The 13,486-nt window shown below is 38.8% G+C and overlaps 1 protein-coding gene across 1 annotated transcript in view; it reads right to left on the bottom strand.

Moving 5' to 3' along the window:
- Positions 1–5,801, bottom strand: part of LOC107048395 (Kv channel-interacting protein 1) — a gene marked incomplete at its 5' end in the record, with an annotated part of 32,775 nt that extends 26,974 nt beyond the window's left edge. Inside the window, 3 exons of the mRNA XM_015271543.1 lie at positions 2,354–2,542; positions 4,346–4,693; positions 5,663–5,801. Of these exons, the coding sequence (XP_015127029.1) occupies positions 2,354–2,542; positions 4,346–4,693; positions 5,663–5,801 (676 nt within the window). The remainder of the gene's footprint in view (positions 1–2,353; positions 2,543–4,345; positions 4,694–5,662) is intronic.
- Between the last annotated feature and the right edge of the window lie 7,685 nt (positions 5,802–13,486).

Genomic DNA, 13,486 nt, shown 5'->3' with positions numbered 1-13,486 from the left:
CATCGTTTGATTCGATTTCGATTGCACCGAAGCGACAAAAAAGATAATGCTGACAGAGAGGGTGTATGCACGGTTCTCTCATTGTTATTTGTACCTCGTGGCCCCGTTGCTGTCCAAACAAACGTCAGCAGTAACGTTATTGTTTTCTCACAGTCGACGGGACTCAATTGAAATTTCCGAGGGGATGTTTTATCGGCGAGTGATCGGATCAACATCATAATAACGATGAAGTTGAGGTGATGGTGACATTCAGGTTGTCATAACCTTGAGGAGTGATGGGTCACGGATGACCAGTAGTGAATTATAATATTATTTTTATGATATGAGACGGGTCGTATTGAGTGGTGGAGGGGTAGAGTGATTGTGATTAGCTACTGCGCCACCTTGCGGTGGCGTCCTTGCACTGAGGTCTTAAGCTCAATGGACAACTGTTGACCTACGGATTGTAGATATTTTGGAAAGAAACGACTGGAGAGATTCAAAACAAGAACCAAAACATTGACGAGTTTTTTAATTCAATGATGAATTTTTGATATAAAATAGACTGCAAGACTAATAAATAAAAATTTAAGCGAATTAAAATATTATTATTGGAATGATGTGAGACAGATAATTCATGAGAAACTAGCAGTTGTCAAGAAAGAAAAGATTTAGTGGTCATCGTTAGCTGTTGCGCCCCCCTGCGGTGGCGTCTCTGTACTATAATTATCATAACCTCCTTGAATTTATTCGACATTTCGAGCGAAAGAGACGGTGATACATACCTAATCATTCACATATAACCATTCATACCTAATTATTCGCATAAAATCTAGTTTAGTAGAACCCAAATGTTTAGCCCCCGCTAGATTAGCTGCACCCGTCTCTCTGGCAGGAGATGATTAAATTGGTCATTGTACTCTCCCAATGGTAAACTGAAGAGTCACCATAGTATGCTTCTGCCATGTAGAATGAGGCTGAATTTAGCTTTAATTAGGGTGGCCCGGTAAATATGCTCATCCGCGTGGTTGACTCATACCCCCAACGTCTAGCCGCTCCAGCTCATCCCAAAGCTTTGTTCTACTTTTCCATCTGACCTCACCCCGTAAATTGACAAACTGCCGGGTGCACGCACACATATTGCGGATTAATACCATCTTCTACAATCCCAATTATTTCAATTCTTTTGAAATTCTATTAGACAGTCCCATCAATTTTTCGCCCCAACTCCTTTTTCCGATAGAAAAAATAGACACTGATTTTTATACAAAAAATATCGGACATAAATTGTTGAAAAGATTTTTTATTTTGCAAAAAGAGCAAAGTTATACTTTTTTTTCAAACACCTAGTATAATTTTCGCCAAAATTCTCTCCGCATGTACCTCCACACGGAATTTCCCACACGAATGAAATGAAAACACCAGAGAATCGAGTAATCAACATTAACTGATGTACATTTTCCCTGGGCCCTCAACTCGCACTCTCCTTTTTGTCGCACTATGTGGGCACTGATTGCGCTTTTGATTACGCCACCACCGGGTGCAAGAGTGTAATAACACCGCTGATGTGAGAGCGTCACTCTAGATGGCGCGCACGGGCGTTTCTTGTTTACGGAATTGGATGACAGTTATGACTCGACTCGCCTCATTTTTTCATCCTCTAGTTATAGAATTGTGTCAGCCTAAATGAAGAATAATAAAAAAAAACGAGCAAGACTGGGTTGGGAATATTCATGGTATTCATAAATAGAGGATTATGGAAAAAAAATTATTAAGGCGGGGAGAAATTACTTATGCATTCCTGGGTTACTTTCGGTGAAGGCACACCAGGAATCTCGGGAATGGATGAAACCCGGGGCTTTTAGATTGCAGGACGGCTTGTGAAGATGTATCGACGTATTCCATTTACTCAAAAGCCCCTTTGGACACTTTTATTACGTGCTTCTACATCGTAAATATTCGCTTTTACCTCCCTTCATTTGAAGCCATGCCCCATATTGACCCTGTGCCGGCGCTGATTTCGCCTGGTGTACGATAAATTGAGGATAAAATGAGAATTTCGTTCGGGTAAAAATAACTATTTCTCTCGAATTTTCCTAGGGCCGAGTAAAAGCGGGAAAATCCTGACATTCACCAAGTCTTTTCTCATTATGAAATTCAATTTTTTCGCAACATATGAAAATATCAGTGAAAACTTTGAAATTCAAGGTCGTGTCAGTGGAAATGTCCTGACGGCTGACCAAAGTACGTTCGTACCACTGAACACGGCGCGAAAACTGCTAACACAGGTGATAATTCTCTCGCGGTGACACATCACGAGTGCGTCAGCTCTTCATCATCGCTGCGACTAATGAAACAAAAAAGCATGGCTCACCTCCTTGGGGAAAGAACTGTGAGTAAATGCATTTGAAGGTGTCCTCTCTGACAACACCCGTGGGACACTCGGCTTTGAATCCCCGGTATATTCTTTTCAACTCAGCCTCGGTAAATCTTGTCGCCCTGCAGAGACTCGCCAACGAGTCTGGTCTGTATCTAGGTGTCTGCTCCTCCTCGTATTCCGAGTCTGAAATGGAAGGGGCTTTTTTTTTTAATGTGTTGGAGGAATGGGAAGTGTATTAGACATTGAGGGTCAGAGTTTTTTTGGTAATGGTGGAGTCATTTGGTTTCGATGAAGATGATCAACTTTTTGAATGGATCTATTGATTTTCGTTGGCTTATGGATTTTTATGTTTAAGAAAAGGAAAGAAAATGATGATTCGAGGAGTTTTAAAGTTGATTCTAGTGTGGCATTGAATGTTGAATAATGACTTTTAATGTTGAACGGCGACATGCAATGTCGGATGTTAACATTGAATGTTGGGTGTCGATGTTTAATGTTGGAGGATGAAATTTAATGTTGGATACCAATATTTAATGTCGGATTTCGACCTTCAATGTCGGATGACGACATTTAATGTCGAATGTCAACATGCAATGTCGCATGATAACATTTAATCTCGAATCTCAATAATTCGAATCGTTTCAAAGTTGATTCTAGGATTTCGAACTTTGACATTGAATGTTGGATGATGACTTTCAATGTTGAAAGGCGACATTCAATGTCGGATGTCAATATGTAACGTCGGATGATGACATTTAATGTTGAATGTCAATATTAAATGCCGGATATTTTGATTTAATGTTGGATGCCAATATTTAATGTCAGAATTCAACATTCTATGTTGGATGTCAACAGGTAATCTCGGGTGTCAACATTAAATGTCGGATAATTTGATTTAATGTTGGATGCCAATATTTAATGTCAGAATTCAACATGCCATGTCGGATGACGAAATTTAATGTTGGATACCAATATTTAATGTTGGATAACAGCATGCAATGTCAGATGATGATATTAAATGTCGAATGTCGACATTCAATGTTGGATTTCAACATCCAATAGCGGACGTTAATATTGATTTTATAAATCATGACCTAAATCACCAGCTGAAAAAGGCCCTGAACAATACCCAACAGTCCATAACCAAGCTTCATTGCCTCTCTGATATCACTGGCAGCTGCGGGTAACAGCAATTGACGATTTTACTACATTCAACCGACCTAAAACGGTTATAAATTCTTTGGAAATATGACAAAGCACTGCAACGTTAGTACCTGTCATGTCGAAAATGAAAACGCATTCCGTGGAATCTACTCCGTCAATATCACTGACAAGCTCGAAACACGTCTGGCGTGTGTTATTACCCGTAAACCCAATACACGGTTATTTATTTTTATGAAGAATCATTGATCCTGGAGGTGTGTTAATCCAACTATAAAGCTTCCATATTAAATTCAGTTTCATCCCCGTCGCGTTTACTCTCCACCTGAATAGCTCGTTTTTAATCAACGGCGATACGTGCCGGGTAGAGCTTGACCATTCGTTATTTCAAAGTCATCAAACGTGACAAATAAAATGTTATTTGCATCGTTTAATCCACATAAACGCCATTTTGAATTAATGGTTGATGGTAATCTTTTGAAATTTTTTCGATTTCAGTATTATCATTGGGAAAAAATAAATAAAGTATTCGAAAAAAAATAAAACATGAATTTGAAATGAAAAATATTTGAATAAACACCAAGAATAACTAGGATACACGCCTGAATGTCTTAATTTCAGACATTAATTTTTCGAGACAAATAATGTGGTAAAAAAAATGAACAATTTTCCCCAATTGTACATCAAATAACTGTTAAAAATAACCTGAGAAATAATTTTCAGTTAATTCTCACTCCACGTTAAAGCATACAAAACGTTCAGCCATAATGCAGAAGCAAAGCTACAAAATACACACGAAAAGCGCGAAAATAGGGTGTTAATTACCTAATGCAAATTTGACGCCCGTCCACGCTTGACGTACATAGTTGATAAATCTCCTGTACAGCGGCCTTGGCGGTCGTTTTGGGGTTATTCCCTCTTCCTCGTCCTCCTCCTCGTCGGTTTCTTCGGCGCCAGGTGGTGGCCCAACGCCAGTCAATGTGCCCACTTGATTTCTCGCGCCTAGAATATTCACGACCTCCCGAAATCCGGGACCAACATTCTGATGTCCTGATGGATAGTTCGCGGGGGCAACGCCTGAATCCAGACGATATCCGATGGGCGGTGTTCCACTGCCACCCCCGCGACCTCTGTCACGTCCACGTCCACCTCGTCCCCATGATGCTGAGCTCCCTTCGAATTTCATGGATGTGAGGTTTTTTTGCGGAGAAACATCACTTTTTTTATTGTTAGTGAAGTTTTTTTTAGAATTTACGATGATTGTATCGGTAAAATTGGGGTGGAGTCCCAAAAAATGGGCCTGTTGTTCAGGAAATTGGGTCCGAAAAAATTGACCAGTTTCTCAGGAAATTGGGTCCGAAAAAATTGAGACTTGGTTCCCAAAAATGGGCCAGTTTATCAGATAATTAGGCCTGAGTCCCAAAAAATTGGGCTGTGTGGGCCATTCAATTAGGACAGCACTGTGGAAAAATTGACCCATGTAAAATTATGAGACAGGATTATAGAAAAATCCTGGAAGTCCCGGAAAATTGAAACATTGTCTAAAGAACTTTGAGCTTGAGTCCCAAAAAATTGGACCAGTCTCTGAAAATTGGAACTGCACTGCAGGAAATGGGGCCAGGATTCTAGTAAATGGAATACTATTGCGAAAAAGTTGAGCCCGTACCTAAAAAAATTGAGCAAAAATGGGTCAGTTTCTCTGATCATTGGGCCTGAGTTTCGAACAATTTTCCTTATGGTTAGACTCTCTGGTGGTAGGAGTATGTATCAGTCTCGAACAATTGTCGCAGGCAATTGGAACTTGCTTTTGTCAATACGGAATGTGTGCCATTAAATTAGGACAACATTATTGAAAAATTGGGCCCATATAAAATCATGTGACATTATGAAAAAATTAAGACTGTCTCAAAAATTCACGATGGGGTTCCAAAAATTTGGGACTACATTCCAAGAAATTGGGACACCGTCCCAATTTTTAAAAAAACCTCCACTAACTCGTGAGAGAAATATCCTACTTAGTTTTCTAAGTGCACAAAAATATGTGGGCCAAAAAATGTATTCGAAAATCTATGAATTTTTGGTCCACGATTCTTTTTCCAAGTAACTCTTTTCGGTCCCAATTTGAAGATAAAAAATGGATACCTTGGCGTTTCTTGTAGGAGGGGAGCCCCACCACGGGGCCGCAGCCCCCAGCGCTCCCCGCGACGGAGGAGCTGATGGTTGTGACGCCGGATGACCGAGCACCCCGAGCGCCACCACTGCGTCGTTCGTATTCACGACGCCGGCAACCGCCGCCGCCGCCGCCTCCACCACCACCACCACCACCGCCCCCTGCAGACAACAGCACGAAAGGCCCAGGGGTACGCTTTCGTCTGTTATTTTTTCCGTTTCCTGTGTCTTATCTTATTTATCCTCAAAATTTTTTCCCTCTCCTGGCTTTCTTTATTTGCAACAGTTTGTTTTCTTACTTCCGTTGCGTTTCGTGCACTTCCTGAAATTATTTCATGCACTGAATATTCATTTTTATTATTTTCATTGAGATAAGACGATTATGTTAACGAAAGTATGAAGATTGGATCTAGGAAATTGGGTCAGAGATCCATAAAATTCGGCCAGCCTTTCAAGAAATTGGGTCAGTCTTCATGGGAATTGGGGAAAAGTCAAAAATCGGGCCCAAGTCCCCGAAATTGGCTTGGAGTTCAAGAAATTGGGTCTGCCTTCCTAGGAATTGGGCCCGAATTTCAAAAAGTTAGACCAGGCACTTAGAAAAATGGGCCAGCCTTACAATTAATGGAGCCAGAATCTCAGAAATTGGGTCAGCCGTTCGAAAGGGAAAGGAATTGGGGCAGGATTTCACGAAATTGGGCCAGCTTCCTAAAGAATTGGGCCTGGTTTTAAAGTAATGGTCGAGGAGCTTGAGAAATTGGGCCAGTGTCCTTAAAAAATGGACCTATCTCGGAAAATTCAAACACGGCCCCAAAAAATTGGGGCAGCGTCCACGAAAATTGGGTCCGGCTCTAGAGAAATTGCGCTGGAGTCCCACAGATTGGGCCCGAATTTCAGAGATTGGGTCAGCCTTCCAAGGAATTGGGTCAGATTATCATAAAATTGGGACAGCATTTCAAAGAATTTGGCCAGGTTTTCAAGGAAATGGTCGAGAATTTAAAAAAAAAGGGCCCGTGTCCACAAGATTTGAGCCAGGCTCTCAAGAAAATGGGCCAGTGTCCGTAAAAAAACGAATGGTTTTCCAAATTGCGAAATATTCATTTCTTCCATTGATTAAGGGAAAGCCATTACGTCAGGAAAAATAAATAATAAAAACAACTGATTGAAAAAAACAAAATTGATCGTGAGTCTATTTCATTAGCCCCTACATCCCGCTGAAACTGGCCGTTTTCCTCTTTCCATTAACTTTTTTATTTCCATTATTTTTCCGCTGCATCATCACCCGACAAGTGGATTTAACCGTTCATTGGATTTCGTCGGACGCGATTCACCATTTCTCTGTGAATTTTCCAGGCTTTCCATATAGGCTGTACATGGCACACCAATTCCAGATCAGTCCCGATCCTTCTACTCTCCACGTGTATTCTGCGTTACCCCTCTTGCCCAACCCCTCGTGATAAATCCATTGAATCGGGAGTTTGCCTTCACGAAGAAATTTATTCTGGCTACGATTTCCCATCTCTCCCGCATCCTCTCTCTCTCTCTCTCTGTTTTCTTCTGGTTTGGACTGCTCGTACCAGATGTGACAATCGACTATTCATGGTTTCATATTCAACCAACTAAATTTTTTCATAAAAAAAAGAGGTAGGGAGAAATAATCTACACAAGTTTTTATGTTATACTTTTCTTGTTTTCACGGTTTTTTTGGGATGCAGATCAATTTTATGCAGTTGTGAGGAGAATAATATTGAATGAGGATGATAGGAGGGGAGAGTGACCCATATTTGTCTTTCCGGTGGATTTTTTTCGTTTTTTTAGAAAAGAAAAATCACAACTTCTCTACATTCAGAATAATTTTTCACACTTGAGGACTTGAGTTCAAGGTTATATGGAGATGTAGGAAAATTGAATAATTCATTAGAATAGAGACCCCTTTTGCCCCGTTATTTTTCAGAATATGAGAACGAGTGAGGAATTAAATTTTTAACAATTTTCAAAATTATAGAAGAATTTAAAAATTATAAAGATTTTTTTCTTCAAATGAATTGCGAATTTTTTTATTGTGTCTTTTTTTTCTGAGAGGAGAATAATATTGAGAGAGGATGATAGAAGGGCAGGGGGACTCATATTTGTCCTTCTGGTAAATTGTTGTTTTTTGGAAGAAAAATCCCCTCTTTTTTTATATTCAGAATAAATTTTCTCACGTCATGAGTAGGAAAAACTGGAAAAATTAATGGATGAGTGAAAAAGGCCCGTTTTGCCCCATTACAATATTGGAAAACGAGAAATTTATTTACTTTAATATGAAAAAAAAAACTCCTTTTGCAAAAGTACTTGAAAAATTTATTTGATTTTTTTTTTATTTGTATTTCGAATAGGGGAAAATATTATACCATCACTTGTAGGATCTCTCAGCACGATCTGGAAAATCTGAGGAATGATATTGGCTTAAAGGCAATAAATTTAGCTAACAAAAACACGCGTGGCAAAAAATCCACATGGGATTTCACGCGTTATTTTTCTTATTGTCGACTTTTTTTGGGGATACAAATCAATTTTATGCAGTTGCGAGGGGAATGATATTGGAAGAGGAATATAAAAAGGGAGGGTGACCCATTTATCATTCCGGTAGATGTTTTTTTTTTTCAGCAGAACAATTTCAACTTTTTTTTAGATTTAGAATAATTTTTCTCAGTTCATGACTATTGAAGAAAATAAAATAAAACACGACTGTGACTGATATTGACATAAAGGTGTAAATTTTGATTATCAGAACACATGAGAAAAAAAATTTTTCCAGAGATTTCTTTTTTAGAAGAAAAAACTCAATTTTTTCTTAAATTCAGAACAATTTTTCTCACTTCATGAGCAGGAAAAATTGGAGAAATTCATGGATGACCCTAAAAAAGACCCGTTTTGCCCCATCACAATATAGGAAAAACAAGGTATTATTATTTTTTATTATGAAGCCAAATTTTTATTTTTCAAAAAAGTTTTTTTCGGTTTTCTTTTCATTCGTATTTTGAATAGGGAAAGATGTTATAACATGACTCCTTTAAGATCCCCCAGTGGGGCGTGAAAAACCTGAGGAATGATAATAGCTTCGGGGAATCAAGACGTGAGAGTATGACAAAGCCCGTCTTCACCCATGTCTGTGCGTATCGATTGACTAGATAATGAGCGTTGAAATGAAGTGTCCACAGTGCGGGGTGGAGAACTCACCCGGGTCTCCCTGATGGCGCGATCCCGCCTCAGGGGTGAGGCATTTGAATTCACTGGTAGCTCAGCCTGTTTCACTTTTCTCCTTAATTTTTTCTTCAATTTTTTTTCCTCGAGAACTTTCGAATCCTCTCGAGAGATTAAAAATCGACGATCGATCGGTCGGTTGTTATGCTAGTGTTAGGCGTCTGAAACAAGCGAAACACAAACATAGAGCGATTAGTTGAGGTGTTGCAGGGAGTCTCGATTAATTTTGAGGATTAATTTTAGTTTGAGCCAAAAAAATTCAGGTGCAAAAGTTGTTAATTGTCCAAAAATTTATTAAAAAAAATTGAAGTGGAAGTGATTAATATTTGTAAATATTTTGGGAACGAATTCTTACTTCAATTTTTTTTCGGAACCCATGTGACCTCCAGGACCCTTATTAACCCTTGTGACCCTTAATCTGACCGTCGTGAATCTTATTTTGATCCTCGCATTTTTGCCCACGACCCTTCATTTCTGACCCTTAATTTTGGAGTCTAAATTTCGAGTACTAAATTTTCATCACGAGAAATCAATTTGGATTTTTATAATATAGAGATCATACTGAAAATTTTCAAGGATTCACTGATGACAGAGAGCCCAATTCTCATATTTGTTTCAAATCCCTCAAGGTAATGCTCGTCGGAGCGTGGAGAGTCATGCATGTCTTGCGAACACCTCCATTTCGAATGGAAATGGAATAGCCAAGTCACCGCCGCATCCACGTGAATATCTCCTGATTATGTACCAACCCGCTGAAGGATGACACACGACGCAACTCGGAGAATTCAGTAACAGCTTTACGAAACAACCTTCCGTCTCGGAGGACAGTGATTCCGGTATTTCAGTTGTAGTTGGTGGGTTCGATATAATTGAAGATTCAAGTGGGTAGCTGGATATTACGAGTTCAATCTAGCGGAGAAATTGTTATGTGGAGAGAGTATTGTGATTGCACAGGAGTTTTAGTGGGGGGTTTGAAGTTGATCGTGAGGAATGGAAGAGAAAATTTATTTATTGATTACTTTAAATAAATTTATTCATGTATTGATTTATTTAATGTATTTATTTAAGGTAATGATTTTACCTGTTCTAAAATTCAGGTTCTGCGTATGTGAGTACAGTGACGCCTCCGCCAGGTGGCGCCATAGCCAACCCAATAAATACCCCCTATTCATCAATCTCCTAAAATTCCAATAATATTCATAATTTATTAAATATATCACATAAACACTAGTCCAGCTAGTCTCTTCAACACCACTACTCCTCCTCAAATTTTAATGAGGTAAACGAATAACGGAAAATGTCTCCATTCCATTACTATCCAATAAAATCTCAATATCCATCACTCAGCGCCTATTTTTTATGCTCTAATAAAACTTTAATAAACATTTTATTTATTCTGAGCGTATTGGTATTATTGATCAGATAAAAAGTTTGAAATTCGTCTCATTTTTATCCAGAGTATTTTTTGCCATCTATTTTCATTTCGAGATACAATTTTTTCTGGAATTCGGAACCTTTGGGAACTTGAATTGCGAAAATAATCACTTATCAAATAATGATTTTTCCTGTTCTAAAATTCAGGTTCTGGCTATGCGAGTACAGTGACGCCAACGCTAGGTGGCGCCAGCCTAATAAACTCACCCTCAGGGATAGGTAACCCCCGGATACGTAATCCGTCTTCTAAAATCGCAATAATATTCATAATTCATTATTCATTACTTGAAAACTCGCCCAGCTAGTCCAGATACTTCACCTTAAATTTTAATGAGGTGAAGCAATAACGGAAAATGTCCCCCATTCCATTAATACCCCATAAAAAACCCAATATCCACTGCCCAGAGTTTATCTTTTATTCCCGAATGAAGCTTCAATAAAATATCCATTAACTCTCAGAACATTTGCGTGATAAATCGGACAAAAAGATCGGATTTCGTATCGTCATTCTGCAGGATATTTATGATCATTTACTTTTATTTTAAAATTATATATTTTTTCAATTCAGAAAATTGGGATCATAAGTTGCGAAAATTCTTGCTTATCAAATGGTGATTTTTCCTATTCTCAAATTTTGGGTCTGACAATCTGAGTACAGTGACGCCACCGTTAGGTGGCGCTCAAGCCAACCCAATAAATACTCCCTGACTATCCATCCGTCTCCCTAAAATGCCAATAATATTCACAATTCACTATTTATCGCCTGAAAACTAGTCCAAGTACTCTCTCCAGCCCCGTATACTCCATCTCAAATTTTAATGAGGTTCATCCAATAGCTGAAAAACTCCCCGATTAATAGCCCATAAAAAACCCAATAACCATCGTCCAGATCTCCCTTTTACGCCCGAATGAAACTTTCATTTAACCCAAAAAATATATGAAATACCGTCTACAATACCTCTACCCTCATAAATTCTCATAAATTTTCCCTCACAAAGAACTTCCAGCTCTCGAAATTCGCATCGTTGATCACATGCGCCCAATGCCGCGTAATTTCGTGGATTAAAAAAATGTTTACGACGATTTTCCTCTATCCCTGAATTTATGAGCAGTACCCACAGTTGACACACTAAGTAGTGTCACCCCTTGCTCCACAAATCTTCATTCTGGATCCTTCTTACAAGAAGACAGGCCATAATTTTTAATTTTCTAAGTGTTTTTCATTCTATTTTTCTTTTTTTTTCAAGACAATTGAACAAAAAAATTTGGAAAATTTGAGCGGAGGTACTTCTATCGAAAATATTTCAAATAGAAAAATAAAATTTCATTGACTTTTTCTACAAAACATTTTTTATTAAAATTTTCCATAAAATCGGCCAAAAACTAAAAGAAAGTTCAATAGAAATTCAATAGGATTGTCCAACGAATTCGCTAGGTTTTTCTGTTGCATAATTTCATAGACGCCACCTAGCGGTGGCGTCACTGCACTTTACCCATCCCATAAAATATTTCAGTAGAATCAACCAAAAACTAATGGAAAGTTCAATAGAAATTCAATAGGATTGTTTAATGAATTCGCTAGGTTTTTCTGTTAAATTCTCATATTTGTTCATAATGTCAAATTTTCATTCTACGTGTTTCTCTTTACGAGAAAATCAAACAAAAAAAATTTAGAAAATTTGAGCCGAGGAAATTCTATAGAAAATACCTCAATAGAATAAGTTCTACAGAAAAATCGAATTCTATTGACTTTTTCTACAGAATATTTTGCACTCAACATCTCAATAGAATCTGCCAAAAAATAAACGAACCTTCAATAGAAATTCAATAGGATTGTCTAGCGAATTCGCTAGATTTTTCTATTGAATTACTTCATAGTGCCGTGACACCACCTAGCGGTGGCGTCACTGCACCTTACCCATCTCATAAATTTCCCCTCGAGCTCTCGAAATTTGCATCGTTGATCACATCCGCTCGATGCGACGTAATTTCGTGGATTAAAAAAATTTTCACGACGATTCCCCTTTCTCCCTGAATTTATGAGTACCCACAGCTGGCACAGAGCAGTGTCACCCCTTGCTCCACAAATCTTCATGCTGGATCCTTCCTACAAGATGACAGACCATAATTTCAAATTTTCCAAGTGAAAATGTCATATTTGTTCATGATGTCAAATTTTCATTCTGTTTTTCTTTTTACGGGAAAATCAAACAAAAAAAATTTAGAAAATTTGAGCCGAGGAAATTGTATAGAAAATACCTCAATAGAATAAAATTCGAAACTTCAATACAAACTCAATAGGATTGTCTAGCGAATTCGCTAGATTTTTCTATTGAATTACTTCATAGTGCCGTGACACCACCTAGCGGTGGCGTCACTACACCTTACCCGTCTCATAAATTTCCCCTCGAGCTCTCGAAATTTGCATCGTTGATCACATCCGCTCGATGCGACGTAATTTCGTGGATTAAAAAAATTTTCACGACGATTCCCCTTTCCCCCTGAATTTATGAGTACCCACAGCTGACACAGAGCAGTGTCACCCCTTGCTCCACAAATCTTCATGCTGGATCCTTCCTACAAGACGACAGACCATAATTTCCACCCTGGAAGATGCATCGGGATACACGGCATCGTGCATCGACCTCAAGTCTCGCGAATGCATTGCCAGAGACATTGATGGGAGGTGGGGGCTTGCTAGTCATGGCATACTATGAAACGCGACGTTTGCATGCAACTTTGGATGCTACATCGTGCTTAAATTGAATGTGACATAGCATCCCAGATGGATTTATCATCGTAGCGTGTGGCATTTCGGTGGCTCGGTGGGGGAGACAGCCAGAAATGTGCACTCAAACTCAGAGGGTGCATTCATTGATTTCAATCGTTTGATTTGACATTCAATACTGGGGTTAGAGTGTATCCACTGCAATTGACGTATCGGTCTCAGAACGGGGTGGGAGGAATCGGTGGTGCACTGCTAGAAATTTTGTGGTACTTTTTTCTGTATTTTTTATCAACAGTTGCAGGGAGATTCTGAGGGCATTCGTTATTGCAAATGCGCAATTTAATGAGACAGTTAAGAGGAACTGTGAATTTAAGGTCAATTGTTGTGTGGAA

The sequence above is a fragment of the Diachasma alloeum genome, unplaced genomic scaffold (genome assembly GCF_001412515.2).
Source record: "Diachasma alloeum isolate Michigan unplaced genomic scaffold, Dall2.0 Dall_scaffold_00192, whole genome shotgun sequence".
NCBI lineage: Eukaryota > Metazoa > Arthropoda > Insecta > Hymenoptera > Braconidae > Diachasma > Diachasma alloeum.
This window is presented reverse-complemented; position numbering and strand designations above follow the sequence as displayed.